Source organism: Ascaphus truei, chromosome 2, assembly GCF_040206685.1.
Source record: "Ascaphus truei isolate aAscTru1 chromosome 2, aAscTru1.hap1, whole genome shotgun sequence".
NCBI classification, from domain to species: domain Eukaryota; kingdom Metazoa; phylum Chordata; class Amphibia; order Anura; family Ascaphidae; genus Ascaphus; species Ascaphus truei.
In genome coordinates this window covers 407,730,287-407,748,366 of record NC_134484.1, presented here as the reverse complement: position 1 = coordinate 407,748,366, position 18,080 = coordinate 407,730,287, and the positions used below count along the sequence as shown (strand labels likewise).

General features: G+C 38.5%; 1 protein-coding gene across 2 annotated transcripts in view; it reads right to left on the bottom strand.

Moving 5' to 3' along the window:
* ZNF804B (zinc finger protein 804B) overlaps positions 1–18,080 on the bottom strand; it is a 663,847-nt gene that overhangs the window by 233,532 nt on the left and 412,235 nt on the right. Inside the window, exon 1 of one of the 2 annotated variants that reach the window (XM_075587408.1) lies at positions 11,684–11,977. The exons of the other annotated variant lie outside the window; for it this stretch is intronic. Within the exon in view, the coding sequence (XP_075443523.1) occupies positions 11,684–11,692 (9 nt within the window). The 5' untranslated portion in view covers positions 11,693–11,977. Of the gene's footprint in view, positions 1–11,683; positions 11,978–18,080 lie in introns of those variants that run through there. 2 annotated transcript variants of the gene reach the window in all.

Sequence of the window (18,080 nt, the reverse complement as noted above, 5' to 3'; positions counted from 1 at the left end):
TTTAAATGAATACTGTATATCAATAGTATTATAGAATAAAATATGTTTTAACAGCTCTCTGTAGAGCTTTTGAAGGAGAATACTGTATACACCAATTGAATTTTTCTGTTTCTCTTCTATTCATCTACAGTCCTTTTGGAGGTGTGACTTCCACTGACTCCATTGAGACTATGCGACCACCAATGCTAAAAAAATCAGTAATACCGACTCCAAATTAATAAGACATATTTTCACTTTTAGTTTTGCTAGGAGCATTGCTTAGATATTCAGAATCCATGCCCAAAATGTAATCAAAACAGATATATACAGTACATTACCTAGACTGCATGTCCCTCAAATGATTAAGTTCATTTCAGGATTGGAATTCAAGTTTTACCCTAAAAGCTGATCTGGTGAAGGAGACGCGAGCATCATTTTCCAATGATTCTGAGCTGGATATACAGTAATGCTTGGTTCTTAATTTTTACTTCATGATAATTTATTCATCATAAATTGATATAAGCAAGTTCATTTTATATTGAGGTCTGTTGAGTAGCAGAATGACATGCATATAGCATTGCATACATTGGGGATAGAAAGGAGACTGCCACTGAACTGATTTATTTTCCATTTTATTTTCCATCACCACAAACATACAATTTAAGCAGACTGAGTACCATAACAATAATAAGATAGCAGCCCACAGTAGGTGACACGCTATCAGATTTTGACACATTCTCCTTAAATTATCCACACTGTGAGATAACTACATCTCTTACAATAAAATGTGACACAACCAAGCCTTTATACCTCTATGGGATGGAATTTTTCTGTCCTTCAAGCAACATTTAGTTGGCAAGCAAGGTCTTTCCATTACAAATAATCATGTGGCTGTAGAAAAAAAACTAATATCTATGTATAGTATTCATGTGCTGCACTTTAAGATTACATCTATTTTTCTGTCTCCCAATCTACCAATAAGCAGAAACATCCTTCTGAATTATTTTCATCCCATTATTTTATGTAATGTTGATTTTTTTTTCCTTCTCTTAATTTGTAAGTTTTTAAAAACAATTTAATGATTTCTCTCAATGCGTTTTCTCATTCAAACATTTACTGTATGCAAAAAAAAAAAAAAGCTTCAAAATGTCACCTTTGTTGACAATGTTTTAGTTATGGTAGATCATTAAAAAAAAAATGAGGTCAAATGACAAATGTAATTTGCCTGGTCACAATTTGAGGCGAATTGTGACTGTTTAAAAAAGAAAAAATTGGTGCAAAGGATGACAAATTTTTCTGATTTTGCAAACTTTTAAGAGAAGTTCGTACATCTCCAATATCCATAGATTTAGAACGGCTGCTATACTTCCCCCCCTAGTTTTCTACAGTTGGAACCCATAATTATCCCTAAAATAAAGCTGCCAATACTGTATGTCATTGCCCTGTTGACATGTTCCCATTGGTCAGTTCTAATTTCCCATGCTCCCAGTCCCTGCCCTTTGGGCCGTGCTTCTGCCCTGGCTACACCCCCTCTCTGTGCTGGTTCGTTCTTGATGCTATCCTCACGCTGGATTGGCTCAATGAATTAAAGGGACACCCTTGATTGGTCGGCACCCAGTACTCCATAATTCCAAATAAATGCAGGGAAACCATAGAAGACGATGCCGATCCGAGCTCCACAGTTGTTCCAGATTGGTCATAGTGTCAAGAGACAAACTTAATTGTGGACTGTATAAACCTTCAGAATTCTCCTCTTGTTACTCAGGAACTGGGAATTCCTCACAGACTTTTTGTGGCCTGCATCCAGGGTAAGCTAGTTTTAGCAGTGCCCTGCCAATAGCAAGCTAGAAGTCCCCCGTAAATCCCTGTTTTGTGTTGTTATTGTTGTGTTTTTGTTCATGTTGATCACTGTTTGCTCCGGCCAAATAAAGTAAAGTTTATTAACCACTATGTTCTGCCTAGTAATTATGATCACAAGTAGTCTAGTCAACCCCAAACGTGAAAAACGTATTTTTGGTGGAAGAGGTGGGATCGTAAAACATTTGCGGGTGTTTCTTTATTGAGAAGATCTCAGCTAGAAGACCTCAGAATACCGTGCTTGGCATGAGCAATAACCCATTCCCCCAGTTCGTTTTAGCCAATTGAACAGCGACAGAAGATGGGTGATTGATAGAGTGACTGGACCAAGGAAAAATTGGTATCCTGGTGGGTGCCCACGGGAGGGCTAACCTAGGCGGAAATCCTAAGTGATATGTTTAGGCACGAGATAGAGGGGCCGGAAAGTGCCATGGAGCAGGGCATAGTCAGACCCAGGACTCCTGCTCCCCACTGGCACGCCAAAGTCGAGATTATAAGTTCTGACAATGGGCACAACAACAGTACAGACCCAGGTAGGGAGGAATCAACCCTGTGAGAAGTGCTAGCCATGTTGTGACCTAATTCCACTCCGGCGGAGCGGATCGAAGCCATCTGATACCAGAGCGGTAATGTAGCCACAGAAAAGGCCAAGCTACACCATAGATAGTCAGGAATCAGTAGCCAAAATGTCACTGCAGCTGACTTATAACAGCTTTCCCAAGTTCGATGAAGCTACAGAGCACAGGGGTGGCTACCTATGATCTTTAGAAAATCAGCTCCAGCAGCTTCCTGAGGTTCCTGTCCCCACAGCTGAGCAGGAAGATGGTTGAAGCTTATCAGGATGATTGAGGAGGCTGGGGACTATAAGAAATGTTATCCTGTCCCAGTATAAAATTAGCCATGAGTCCTATCAGCTGAAATTTCAATCTTTGCAGTTGTGGTCCCAAGACACCTACTTTGAGTTTGTGTCCCACTTGATAGATTATATGAAGTGGTGGGTAGCCGACAACTGCCACCATGAAGAAACTATAGGATCTCAATTCCAGTAGAAGTTCCTGTTACGATGTCTGCCATACGCGATCGCGTATGTGGGGCTGCCTCCTGCAGGAGAGCAGCACAATGTGGTCTATTCCGTGTAATGCACCACTAACCCTCCGGATCAAGTGCACCCACTCCAGAGAAAAATCCTATGAAAAACCTCATTGACCTTGTGGGTATGGCCCAGAATGATAATTGGATGATTCACATCTGACCCTGGCTGGCACACTGATGTTTTAATGGCTAATAGAGCCTGAATAACCATTCCCTTGGCCTCCATAGTTTTGGATTGGGAGGGTCACAGCTACCACGAGGTGAGCGTCATGGAAGACCTACCCAATTGTTGGCCAATGTATTGTTGGCCAATGACCTGGGGAGGCTTGTATGGGATTTTGATGCCCTGGTCATCCGAATCCAAACTCAGGCAGTCTCAAACAAGGAGGTTCGGGCTGCCTCGCCACTTTAGAGTGAGGAAGGTCCCAGGGTTAAAGAGAAACCCCAACCAGAGGTGCCAGTGGAGGCCAAAGAGATAAAACAGTGAGAGATCAATTTGATTGAACTCCCATCCCTGACTGTGTGACTAGGGATGAGGGTATGAGCAGAGCCGTGTTTTCAGGAAGACCCAGAGGTCTGACCCAATCTTGGAGGGCTTGCAGCATTTGAGACCGGGGCAGATACGCTTCTGTACAGAGAACAGAAATGTAGGGCTCCAGATAGACCCTGGAGGACAGGGAAATACCAGCTGATAAATTCAGAAGCATGTAGGGCTCAGCTTTTGCACTTGGCCAACAAAATCCCTCTAGGTGGTCATCAGGGAATGGCTTGCATGAAAGTCTTCCTGACCCAGAATCTTTACTGGCCAGGAGTGGCACTTAACAGTGAGTAGGTATGCATAGCAATTGGGCAAAAGCACCCCTGAAGGTGATTGGAGAACCCTTCCAGTGGGTTGCAGTGGATATAATGTGGCCCCTTATGATTCCGAGTTGGTGAGGGAAGAGGTAAATCCTCACCGTGGTAAATTTTGCAATTAGGCTGTAATGGGTGCACACCGCAGACTGGACTGAACTGTGACACCGAGGTGGGGCTATAGATACACCGACCTGGGACCACGAAGTAGCGTTCTGGTTGGAGAGGTGAGAGTAGTAGGGGTCACGTAGCCGAGGTTGAGGGTAGGAGAAGGCAGCATAGTGGTATCCGTAGCAGAGTTTGAGGGCAGGAGACAGGTGGGCAGTCAGTATCCATAGCAAGGGTCTTGGTATAAGTGAAAGGAAAGAAAGATGACAAGGCAAGGAATAACAGCGTGCTTGCGACCAGCACACATCACATGGAACAACTGTTATGCTCAGCAAAATTGCAGGTGCAAGGCTGAGCATATAAAGGGTGATACAGCTAATCTGGGAACTGCTGGTCAACAGAGGCTGAAAGTGAAACCAGAGTCCTGATTCGTTGCTGTTCAGAGTGCACAAAGCATGAGCTGATGAGGAAGCCTGCAGCAAGTGAGAATCACACTTTTGAAAAGAGCTTGCACCCGATCCTCACATAGGCATCACGAAGCTGTAGCCATCACCTCGATCGAGGCCCATAAGGTAGTGGAGGCTTTAATAAATATCATAGGTAGGGTAGGTTTCCTGAGCGAGATCCACACCAATCAGAGGACACAGTTCATGTCGTTGCAACTCCAATGTCTCTGGGCTAAGTGCGGGGTTAAACAGCTCACACTATCCAATACCATCCCCAGATGAATGGAGTGTGCGAGTGGTTCAATGGAATACTTAAGCAAATTGTATGTGTGTGTGTGGAAGCTGAGGGAGGAGACTGGGATGCTATTTTGAAGCAATTACTCTTCACTTATAGAGGAGGTGCCATATCAGTCAATTGGATTTTCCCATTTTGGGCTTCAGTACAGGCACTGGGTGTGTGAACCGCTCTATCTGTTCTATTAGGGGGATACTGTCATGACTAATAGCTCAGTGGTCCAGTACCTGGTGAAGCTCAGGGAGCAGTTAGAGGATCTCATAGGGCAAGCACATGCTAACTTCAGGGTGGGTCAGACCAGGAAAAAATCACTGGTATGATTGGAATGACCGTAGTGGAAAGAGATTATAATAGGGCAGCTATAGCTGTCCAAAAATAAGTTGCTGGCTGATCACGGTGGTCATAGTTTCCTGAGGAAGCAAATCATTTTGCGAAACGCATTGATGACCATGACGTTTCTATCCAGAGTTCCAGTAGGACGATCACGTTGGATCCATACCAGCTGATGCCGCATCCTGGAAGCCAGGCGCAGAAGTGGGGACTCCCTGCAGCTGTTATCTATGAGGAACTCCACTTCATTCACGTTGCTGTTTACTCTCCTAAAGCTATAGCGCACTAGCATATATAAGTGCAGATATATTTTTTATTGTTTTCATTCATAAACCCATTTTCTACCCCATCAGGTCTCTCCTAGTTGATATTTGGATAGGGCTGGTTTCCTCACGGTAGGTGGCACCACACAAGTGGGCACGATAGATCCTCCCCAACGCGGACTGGAACCAGTCTATTTGGCGGTGTTTACCACAAAATAGATATTTGAAGTAACTTTCCAGGACATATGCACGGCAGTTTTACTGTAGAGATACTCGACGGCACCACGCAGCGTCACGAGGGATCGTGACCAGGTGGTATCAGAAGGGAAATCGCAGTAGAACGCCTGCAGCCACCAGTGGAGCAATAAGGATACTAGTGTCCATAGAGAGTAAACAGACTCCAGCCCAAAAGGTAGCCCCGACAATGTGAGGCGGTGCTTGATGACGTTACTGTGTATCGCCACAGCAAATTGCAGCTATGCACGATATGTCAAATAACCAGTATTAAGCCGCACGTCGTTACTTACGGCTCAGGGAGTCCGAAAAGCATACAGACATTATAAAATGTATATATATATATACTGTACTGAATTTGTGAATATACTGGCAGTACAGTATATATAAGACACATTTTCAAGAACAAAAAAAGTATATTTAAAAAGTATGAATTAAATAAAATTAAAAAATGAGACCACAGGGAATTTTAATTAATTATTTAATCATATTTCTAAAAATCTTCATAAATATTAAAACAATACAAAACCCCTTTATTTAATGTATATTTGCTTATTTTTTTAATATTCCTTCATGACTGAAACATAAAAAATAATTGACAATTTTGAGCAAAATGTCTTTCAGAACCAAAATCAAAAACCTGAGCTCGAGTGCACATCCTTAAGTTTAAAGTTACTTTACTTCAACTAAGCATTTTAGAATTGTGTTTATTTACTGGCATAAGTGCATCTATGACTGACATATCACTGGCATATCAGGCATTTGTTCCACCACTCCTTGTGCACAACATACCTGAACATTACTGTATGAAATAGACTTTGATCAAAGAGAATTTAAATGTGTATTAGCTCTTATTCATGGTCAGATGTTTTGTATTATTTCCCATCCATCTTGTCATTCCATGCATGCTGACATAATAAATGGGGAAAACAGGTTTAAATACAAGTATATTGTAGAATGTGAAATATTGTCGATCTCACATAAGATATCAGCTGCCTCTGTTAAACAGTCTTTCACAGCTACTCATCGCCCACTCATGCAGTCTTGTCTTGCAATCATGAGTCTGGCACATAAGAATCCACAGCATTTTCACAATATGTGATTTACATGTACTGTATACAGTATATTTTACTAAATCGGGGATATTTTCACATATTTTAATAAGATTTCTTTGTCGTTATATGTTTATTCTAATAACATTTATTTATTTTGATTCAGTAGAGCAGTGTGCATCACATAGGGTACCTCTCTCTCTCATAACCACTTTATTTTCACCTCCAACACAATCAAACTAATGTATTCTTCAGTAATATTGTTACTTAACAAAGCTGTTTGTCTAAATAAACATATCCTATGATATTAAATAGCTCATCTCTATCATGGCATTTTGAGACACAATAAAATAAAATTGATTGTCCAAAAGCAATCCAACAAAAATCACTATAGTAACCTTTAATTAAGGAACTTGATTGAGGCGGCTGTCATTTTTAATGAATCAAACTATGAGGCGGAATTCTAATTTTTAAATTGTAAACAGTACTATATATATGCTAAACTAAGATTGCCCCACAGCTGAACTTTGCTATTTTGAGAACTATTTGTTCCGGCGATCGCAACGAAGAAATAAAAAAGTACAGTACAAGATTAAAAACGGGTACAGTACAGTAACTCCCCCACCCAATCGCAGATCGGGCCCCCTAAGGTGTTCTGGGATCTGGCTATATGTCTCTGTGTGGTGCATACCTGCTGGCAACAGGAGGGCCTGAGTCTCCCGCGATGACATGGGGGACAACAGGAACAGGTTACTGGGGTGAATGCCTTCATTCTCGTTCAATGGTGCAGCACCTCCATCTGTAGTAAGCCCCAGGAACGCAGGGTGGAATCCCTAACACAGAAATCCCTCTCTCATGGATGAGAGATTCCAGTCTCACACAAGGTTATCTTTAAAACCAGCAGACTCTTTATTCTCTTGGGCAGCAGCAGCTGACAGGTACAGTTGATGCACAGTCCCCTAACTGTTCTCCCTTGTGATGGTCCCTGCCGCCACTCTGGACCAAAGGGCATCCAGAGTGGGGCTAGCTCTTCCCTCACCCCCTAAGCAGGGTGACAGGTATTTGGTCCACCTATAACTCACTAGCTATATCAGCTCTACTCATGAGCTGATCACTCCTCTCCTCCCTAACAGTAACTCACTCTACTGTCAGACTGACAGAACTCACAGAACACCTAAATAGGAAATGCACTGCTCTTTATGATCTCAGCAGGCACCACCCCTGTGTCTCTTGATTGGACACAGGGTCAGGTGACCTACCTCCACCATTCAGGGCAAGAGCTTGAAGTGGGGGAAACCCATGATAACTCCTGGCAACCTGCTCTTAGCAGGGATTATTCCAGGAGGAGGATAGAACTATAGCCCCATTTCTAACCAGGGCTACATGGGTAAAAAGGGTAAATCAACAGAAAACAGCAATGTCATTATGCCAATGAAGATGTGGCTTATATTGATTAATTGTATTGAAACCAACCCTGTGACCACATTTTTACATATATTTTCATTTTTTTTTCAACCAACAGCAAGTGTCCATTTTCTGCTTTGATTTCTGTAACTTGCTCTTATGTGCAAATCAATTAATCACAAAATATTTTTTTAAATATTTTGCCTAGGATGCCATATTAAAAGAAAAGCTAGAAGCCAGAACATATTTCCTTGCCACAAGTATACTCAAATCTTCCAAAATGCTGTCTGTCCAGTAGCACACAGAAATTACAATGCGTGTATGATACTGTAGTCACTAGAGATGTGTGGCATTTTCACAGCAGTTTGTGAACCAGAATCAATTTGCCTATTTTGGTCATGAAAATTGTTCATAATAATAATAATACAGACCCTGAAATAAGCTTTTGCTGGAGAAGGGTAGAGAGGAGTAGGGGGGAGAGATAGCGAGATAGATTTAAATCATCTCTCTTTCCCCCTCTCTCTCCCTCCTCTCCCCTCTCTATTAAATAGCTAAATGGAGTTTAGATAATCTGGGCTTAATTCTAGCACTATTTTTTTACATTCTGTTAAAATTTAACTCAATATGACCTTTTGTGAAACGTTTTCAGGAATTCCCAAAATGAACTGAGACTTTGCAAATCATTTTTTGAAGCACTTTTGAAGACATTCGCATATCTCTAATGGTCACCAGTGTGAGAGATGGGTGATGGCCGCTTGTACGCTAGTAGCAATGACACAATGCTGGAAAGGGATTCTGGGAAATGACATGAAAATGAGCTGCCACCTTTTATGTGTGTATATAAACTGTGTATATATATACACATATATATACACATATAAACTGTGTATATATATATATATATATATATATATACACATATATATACACAGTTTTATATATATACACAGTTTGCACAAATAAAGGCATTTCGTTAGCCACAGAACGGTATCATCTATTTATTTTTTGATTATTGAAGCTCGGCTAACACGGTACTGATACCTCTACATGTATATATATATATATATATATATATATATATATATATATATATATATATATATATATATATATAAACTGTGTATATATATATATATATATATATATATATATATATATATATATATATATATATATACAGTTTATATATATATATACAAGAGAAGGTTTCAGATTTGACTAACCAGGTCAGTTAAAAAGAGACGACTGCGAACAAATGTGTTACCCAAACAAGTGCTTAGATCAAATACTTTCTACTAATAGAAAAAATAAACCGTGATATATATATATATATATATATATATATATATATATATATATATATACAGGCATACCCCACATTAACGTACGCAATGGGACCGGAGCATGCATGTAAAGCGAAAATGTACTTAAAGTGAAGCACTACCTTTTTCCCACTTATTGATGCATGTACTGTACTGCAATCATCATATACGAACATAACTGATGTAAATAACGCATTTGTAACAGGCTCTATAGTCTCCCCGCTTGCGCACAGCTTCGGTACAGGTAGGGAGCCGGTATTGCTGTTCAGGACGTGCTGACAGGCGCATGCGTGAGCTACCGTTTGCCTACCGTTTGCGATATGTACTTACTCGCGAGTGTACTTAAAGTGAGTGTACTTAAAGCGGGGTATGCCTGTATATATATATATATATATATATATATATACATGTAGAGGTATCAGTACCGTGTTAGCCGAGCTTCAATAATCCAAAAATAAATAGATGATACCGTTCTGTGGCTAACAAAATGCTTTTATTTGTGCGAGCTTTCGAGATACACTGATCTCTTCTTAACATCGCCGGAAGAAGAGATCAGTGTATCTCAAAAGCTCGCTCAAATAAATGCATTTCGTTAGCCACATAATATACCCACACAAAAGGTGGCAGCTCATTTTCATGTCATTTCCCAGAATCCCTTGCTGCAGTGGAAGCACTGTATGCTAGGTGATAATAATGAAAGGCAGGGTTGCAGACCTATCCAAGACATGTGAATGTGCTCACAAGTAATATTTTTATTTGCTATATGCTATACGGTGTAGGGTTTTCAGTCACTTTTTCACCCCCCATAACCTAAATAATATATACAGAAGGCCCATAATAAAACATTGTCCTTCAAATCAAGATTTTGTGGTAGTCTGGCATTTGAACTATATGGACCTATGGTAATTAACAAATGTAAACTTGGAAGTTCATTATTATTTTAAAGCTTGTGCTATTTGCTATTAAAAATGGGCTGTAGCTACAGATAGCATTTTGAAGCCTGAAAAATAAGAATACATGCATTATTTATTATGGCAGCCAGTCAATATGACTCTTAAGTGTCTCAGAAGATATACAGTGTTCACACTACATATGTCTCCTGAGAATGAAACCATCTTGAATTACAACAGAAGACATTACTATTGTCCCTTTTACAAATACCATAGAGAACAACAGAAAGAAGTAAGGATACATATGTCATCTTTGTTCAAAAATGGAAAAATGGTTGGAAGTTGAAAAATGAGATAGGTCATTTGATGCCAAATAGCTTGTTATTCCAAGTTTAATGGAAAGCCAGTTAATCCCTAATGGGATGTCAATATGCATAACACAATAAACCCCTCCACACTGATGTAATGTTCAGTATATGCCTTTGAATGTAATGTGCAAACATAGTAAATAACATCCCTTCATTGTAATACGTGATTGATCTGCTACATTTGCTAATTTTCATACTATTCTAAGGAGTGAAAGGAGAAGCATATTTATTAGCAATACTCTAGTTTGCTAACATACATTAAACACACAATATAGTAAATACTATATGCAAGTAATGTTCAAGTACTGTAATAATGCAGTTAGCAATTAAAAAAACAATGCAAACCATTATCCAGTGTCTTACAATTAAGGACAACTGACATAACCCTCCACCTACTGTAATTCTTCACTGTGAGAGCAAAGGTCAGTTCATACTATACTGTAGTTTAACATGGAATTTCTATAGAAAAATAAGAAAGCTATAAAGTGGTAATATGAAAAGTAGTGAGTGATACATTTTTCTAGGGTCAATGTTGTTGTTTGTGCCATTTAATCTCAATGATAATCCAGTCTAAATTCATCATCCATATTGGTCAATGAACAAAATACTGTAGATACATTATAGGATTATGCACCCTTCTTTGTTTTATTTACGTGACACACAATCCCAGCAAAAATGAATGCTTTGCCATCCAGCTACTATTGCTCTGCCCCTCAAGGAGACAACAAATCACATATTTATATAGTACAAGAAATTGTTTCTGCCTCACATTTGGAACTGTGCACAGCACAGTAAATCTTACAGTACAATGTGTTCTGTGTCTCCAATATCACAAAGAATAGACAACCTTACTTACTGTACATGTCAAAATGTGCATACATAACTTATTTTGTGGGGGAAAAAATATTTGTCTTGAATGCACTCTTGCATTCCTCGCAATTCACACACAAAACAGCAAAGTAAACATGTGCCATGGAATAATCTTGATGCAAAGGAATGACCACTAAATCTCATAGCTATCATTCGTCTTCACTCGTGCCCTTTCAGAAAAGGCTATAAAACAAGCTACATACCAAACATATTTTACTTCAAAGAACATCAACACTGAACATAAAATATATTTCTTACATTAATTGCTTTATATAAAATCATTTTAAGTAAAACATTCTTTAATAAATAAATTGTTGGTACCTTTATCATTTGTCAGAATAGCAGCAGGCATGCAGCGTTTAAGATTTAAACAGAAAGGCAAACTCTCTGTTGCAGAATAGTAAAGAGAACAGTCAGACTCTTCTGCAGGCTGCCACACCAACTGTTTGTTGCATTTACTAGTTGGATTAAGTCATGGGAGATTAAGGCAGAAGCTTTGCTCAGTGTATCTACCAGACAACAGAAAATAAATAGTATGTTTGCTATAATGTCCCTTGTGAGGCCAGAAAAGCTGATTGGTAAAGCAATAATTTTTTTTATTGTCCCAGAAGATCATGAATATTTTTCTGTATTTTTTTTTTTTAACTCAAGGTCTGTATTGCATAAAAACAACACATTAACGGAGAATAGTGACAGGAAGGCCATCCGGATGATAAAGCTGTTCAATGAACGCAGACAAAGATTAGAAAGAATTAAAAGTGACAAGTAAAATCCATTAAAGGACAGTTTTTTGCTACTGTAATAAAAGGATTATTACTTACCTTGTCGATTAATAGCAGTGTTCCCTATTTTTGAAAAGTCTTTGATGTGTTACAGTGTTGTTAATGGAAATCTTTATAGTACATCATCTGAGTTGATCACATTATGTTGTCAGGGTTCTAATAGTGCTTCCATACTATTGTACCGTACATCATAAAACTCATATGTATGGGATTGATGTCTAAAGTGATACAGCATACAGTATGCAGCTAAATGGTTTTCAGTTGTATTAGAAATTTAATCTAAAGGTAAAATAAATATTGTTCACACAAGATGAGCATTATTCTAGGCCACTATTGGTATCTCTTCTTTATTTAAAATTTGATAATTATTTGTATGAGATAGAGATTAATTCTGAAACTCAGATTTGATAGAGGAAGCAGCGTATTCAGTTTGAGGCAATTTCCTCTAAAAAGCACAATTACTTATATTAATGGCAGTTTAAGGATTAAAAATCAAATACATTCATTTGCAAACATGCATACTTCATGTAACTGCAAAAAAGATAGTATTTTTAAATATTATGTACTGTACTTTAAAAAAAGTGCACCTTGTCACTTATTGTCCCAACAACAAAAATTGATGTTCAGATATTATCGTACCCACTATAGAAGTTTTTCAATCCTCTCCTGATGGAATACTTGCCCACCAGGTTTTAGTAATAACTAGTGCACTTGCACACAAGTGAATGGGCATAATTTGCATATGAATAAAATGTCGAGGGTTGCCTCCAAAAATGTGTCTGGCTCAGGACCCTACGGAGAGGTTTGAGAAACACGGTCCTAGACCACAAATGTAAATCTTAATAATTGCATAAAAAAACACACTATCATGCTACAACTGAAAAACTAGCAAAATAAGGAAAGACCTGTCCTTATTATGGCTTCTGAGATGGCAACGTTTATCAAAGTTTGATTTCCAAGATCTCCATCTGTGCTGTAGCTGTATGATAATGCACAATGATCCAGCGATAATGAGAAATGTAACAATTTCAGTATGTTTTCTTCTTATTGAGGTTAAGCAAATTGTCACAGCAAAAACGAGCATTTTTTTTTCTCCATATGTGGCTATTATTATTATTATTTTTTTTGCACTTCAATTTTATTGGGTTTTATCATGCATACATTGTGCCACAAACCAGTGGCTATTGTTTTTTGTTGAACTTGCAGCCACTGATATTTTTAAACTAAACCAAAAACAGTTTCACAGATCTCCATTGATCATATCTGTAGCACCAACCTTCTTTGAAAGCGCATCACCCATTTAATGTCCAGATCCAGAGAGCTTCATTACGTATGTGACTTAAAATGTCATTAGCCTAAGTGAACATCACGTTATCTCTTAATGTTACGTTAGGTCTATAACGACTCTGAAATAAGGCTTTTACAGTGTAACACCATAATTAGGTACTAGGAAAACTCTCTATTTTATACCGCATTGTGGGATGAGCGAATAAATCTAATAGGACAAAGATTCATAACACGGAATGAATCACTGGGAAAACAGCATCAATTTGGGGATTTTGTCATCAAATTGTCCTAGTATTGTAAAACTTTAGTTAAAAATGATAATGTGTGGCCAATTTAATTCTCATACTATTGTTTGGTATAAAAGCCTATAAATAAGCCTAGTTTCCACTGGCAGTTGAGGCACCAGCAATAGAGCTGTCCAGAAAGGCCTGCTACTGTCTGTCACAATGATCGAGCACTGTCTTGAAGTCAAACAAAAATGTAAATATTGAGTACCACTTTCACACTCACATTATTGGGACTTGAAAAAAAATACGGTTAATATAATATCACAAACTGTAAAACACTTCCATGTGACATTCTCATTCGTTAAACAAACTGTACGAAAATTGAAAATAAAAAATCAACACACAAAACATTATTCTCAAGAAGGCTGTGATGTATGAACAGTTATACTGTACAATTAAAAAATAGAAATCCAGCACTCCAGTGGACTTATGAAGAAAGTTATTCAAATTTATTTACATAATAACTGTAAGGGTTCCAGTCAAGGCTTTGGGTTATTTATATTCTAGATTAATTATAGCATCCCTTAGATGGTGATTATAGCACTTTATTCTATGTTCATTGTATACACAAGATTATTTCTAGATATTTTCCTAGTAATATATCCCTAAGGATAATTATATATATTCTGGTTCTATTACAGTATTTACTAGATAGTGACTATAGCACTTTATTTCATGCTTATTCATTGTATGTACACAAATGGAGAGCGCTGCCCCTATGCACTCACTGATCTTTAAGACCATTATTACCATTATTATTATACATTAATTTATGGTTCCTCCACTACATTACATATGAGTGGGTTATATATTTATATCTGATTATTATATCCCCTAATATGGCTGTCATTATAATCCAGCATGTTAGTATACTAGCTTATACACATAAAGGGTTGCATTGCCCCTGTGTTCTAATCTATGTCCAAGATGGCCATTACTATTTATTAATTATATGTTTGTTTATGCCACTAAACACTTGGGGTAGCGCTGCCCCTGTGTGTTCACTCACCTTCCTGTTTCTCTATGCGTGGAATGCAGTACCAGCACTGACACGCAGTGCTCAGTGTCTATAGCGTGATGACGTCATCACTCCCGATGGAACACAAACGCTGGGTCCTGGCACACAGCGCTTAGCCAATAGGAATAGAGGAAGGAAAAAAGGCGCTAATTTTGAATGTATAAAGCAGGAAAAGGATAGCAGGACCCCTACAAATAACCCTGAAGAAGTCCTTTTGGACAAAACGCATTGAGGCCATTTTTGGAGCCAGCTACTGACAATCTACAGACCTTGAGGAGCTATCAGAAGCTCTGTACCCCCTCAGTGTGGTATCCCCGGGTGCATGGCCAGCACTCGGTTTTACTGAGAGTGAGGTTACATGTTTTGGACTACCTTAGGTTTTTTTATATGTTTGCAGCTCTGTAAGTGCTTTTTTATCTATATAAAGTTTGTTCTACCTGTTCCTGCATCCTTTTCCTCTTTTTTGCCTGGAATTTTCCCTGTGATTCCAGACGACATCAAAAGTTGGTTACTTTAACAACCTAAAGGCGTATTACCAATACACACAATGTGAGTTGATATACTACTGTATATGGTTACAGTATATAATTTATATCTATATATACAGTATTACACTATGTGTGTCTATTTCTCTATATCCGCATAATATCCTGCTGCCTGTGAGCCTGGGAGATATTGGGAATCTCCTGCCGTCAGAGACCATATAAAAAGTATCCTGACTCCCGACGTTTCTCTCCTACAATTTGGTTAAACTGATTAACCGAGATGCCGGTTTTACCTTACTAAATGTGAGTGCATTACCATCTTTATCTATATCGAATATATACAGAATTACACTATTGTGTTTTTCTCTCTAATTTTTATATCATCTGGATGTGAGTGCGCATTGGATCCTCCTACTCTACGCCATCCCTAGTGGTTGAAGATCCCACTTATCACCCTCTGCTGCACCCACCAATTTCTGCCTACATCTTTAAATTGGGACTATAAGTATCCTATTTATATTCACTGTATTTCTTTGCACTCGTTTTCCTGTTTTCTACTCACTGACTAATGAAACAAATCTAAAAAGCGGGATAAATGCCAAATCAAAAAATATATTTAATATATGCACAAGTTATATACATGGAGTAGTGTGACATAACCAAACTGATAAAGAACACACGGGAAAAAAAATAAGGTAGCATAGAGACAAAACCCGGGGATAGGGAGTGGAGAAACATGTGGGGGGAAAAAAACAGGGGGGTGGGGGGGGGGAATAAACAAGGGGGGCAACGTTTCGGGAAAAAAAATCCTTCCTCAGGCCTGTTCCCTCTTGTCCCCAAAGGGACAAAAAGTACTTCCCTTACCCCAGTATCCCCAAGTACAAAACTGTGCCCCTAATATCTAAGATAATTGATAACATTCTAAGCAATAAGTGCTAACAGAACATGAAACAGCAGTAGACAAAGAGCATATGATAATGTCCAAAGTAGTTCAAAATCAATCCACAGGGTATCTGCCAGCAAACATTGTGTCTCACACTCTCCTCTCCTGGTGCAAGGGGCTATATCAGTTTGGTTATGTCACATTGCTCGATGCTTATAACTTGTGCATATATTAAATATATATTTTTTATTTGGCATTTATCCCGCTTCTGAGATTTGTTCCATTAATCAGTGAGTGCTGGAACTATTATTATTATTTAGTAATTGACTAGGAGGAAAATGGGTCCTTCTTTTGTTCCTCATTTGCACCCTGCAACTAGCTTAAAATTATCATTTATTTAGAGTGCTGTCTATCACTATTTTTGTTTATGTATATTTTATATACCAGTTAATAAAACACATTTAATAAGAAATGTAAAAAAAATTGAAGGTACAATCCGTGTCGCTCTATTTAAACGATGTGTTTGCTCTTTAATGTTTTTTTTCCGGTATCATTTTGCCACTTCCCTCTAACAACAGGGCCCACGGGAAGGATTTAAATGACTACTACTACTGTAGGGACCTGATTCATAGCCTTTGACTTACTGTATATGAAATGACACCAACAATCTTTAGGGAGGTGTATGAAACATTTGCATGCATTCATATTGACTGGGAATTTTGAACACTGACAGCTGGCAAATTAGTTGCTAGCTGTTAAACTTTGCAAAACAATCCTGAGTGTCAATGTCTTACTTACAACATCCCTTACACATTTACTTTTATAAAAACATTGTCAATTTTTTTGTCAAAAGTATGCAAAAATTGGCACACACCTGCACGTTTCACACATATTTAATTGGACATGGAAACCAACATAAAGCCTTAAATCAAATTATTCTGAGAGTTACATATTACTTAAAATTTTTGAGAGAACTTTCAAAGCAATTTGGGACATCTTAGAACATTTCTAGTTGCAACAGATATTTCTTTGGTGATGACGGTAGATTCAAGATAGTTATTTTGAGAGTGTGAAGGTAGACATTATTCATTCAAGGGACCCGCGAGCAGGTGAGTCGGCTAGTATGGCTGTGTGTATTAACCCTGGTCACATATATAGATCACATGTGCACAAGTGTGCCATTCGTGACAGATGCTATATTTGGATGGATTCAGGGTATATATTAGCAATTTGATAGCAATTTGAGGGACCTTTGGAGAAGGTGAAAGGTGGGTCAGCTGTGTACTAAGAAACAGTCCAGTGGTGGAGAGCGGTGCACAGCTTAACAAACGGGGGCAGCAGCCAAAATTCAAAAGTTAAAAGACATTTATTGAAACAACATACTGTAGTTACGGGGAAACTCACTCTTACGCGTTTCAGGCAAACGCCCTTTCTCAAAGACCACTGGGTTGTTTCTTCTGCTATGATCGGCCTGATGCACGAATCAACAAGGAGCAGCTGTCTGTGAGTACTGTGTATCCCCCTCACGGAGGAGTTTTTGACCAGCAACAGTGTTGCTTATTGAAGTTCTGTTTGGTGTAACATTACAAGAAGTTGATACACTTACAGGAGGAAATGTATCCACCTCAAGGACGCTTATAATTGCATTCCATTATTGCATTTATTTAACACTGGGTCCAGTACTTCACCTATACAGTTTTATTTGGCTCCTTTTTCACATACATATGTGTTCAAACTACAAACATTTATACATGTATATGTACCTGCAATCCTGAGCACTGCTATTGGAACCCTGTTTCTATACAATTTGTGTACTAATCCTTGTCAGATTATGAGGTTTGGCCAAATCCTTTCTGGATTTTCACATTCCGGTTGGGGATTTTGCTCTTGCTCGCCCTCTGTGGCTGGATAATCCATTTTTGCTTCTGCAACTTCATTTAAAAGGACAGCCCTATTAGCAGGATGCTGCCGAGCAA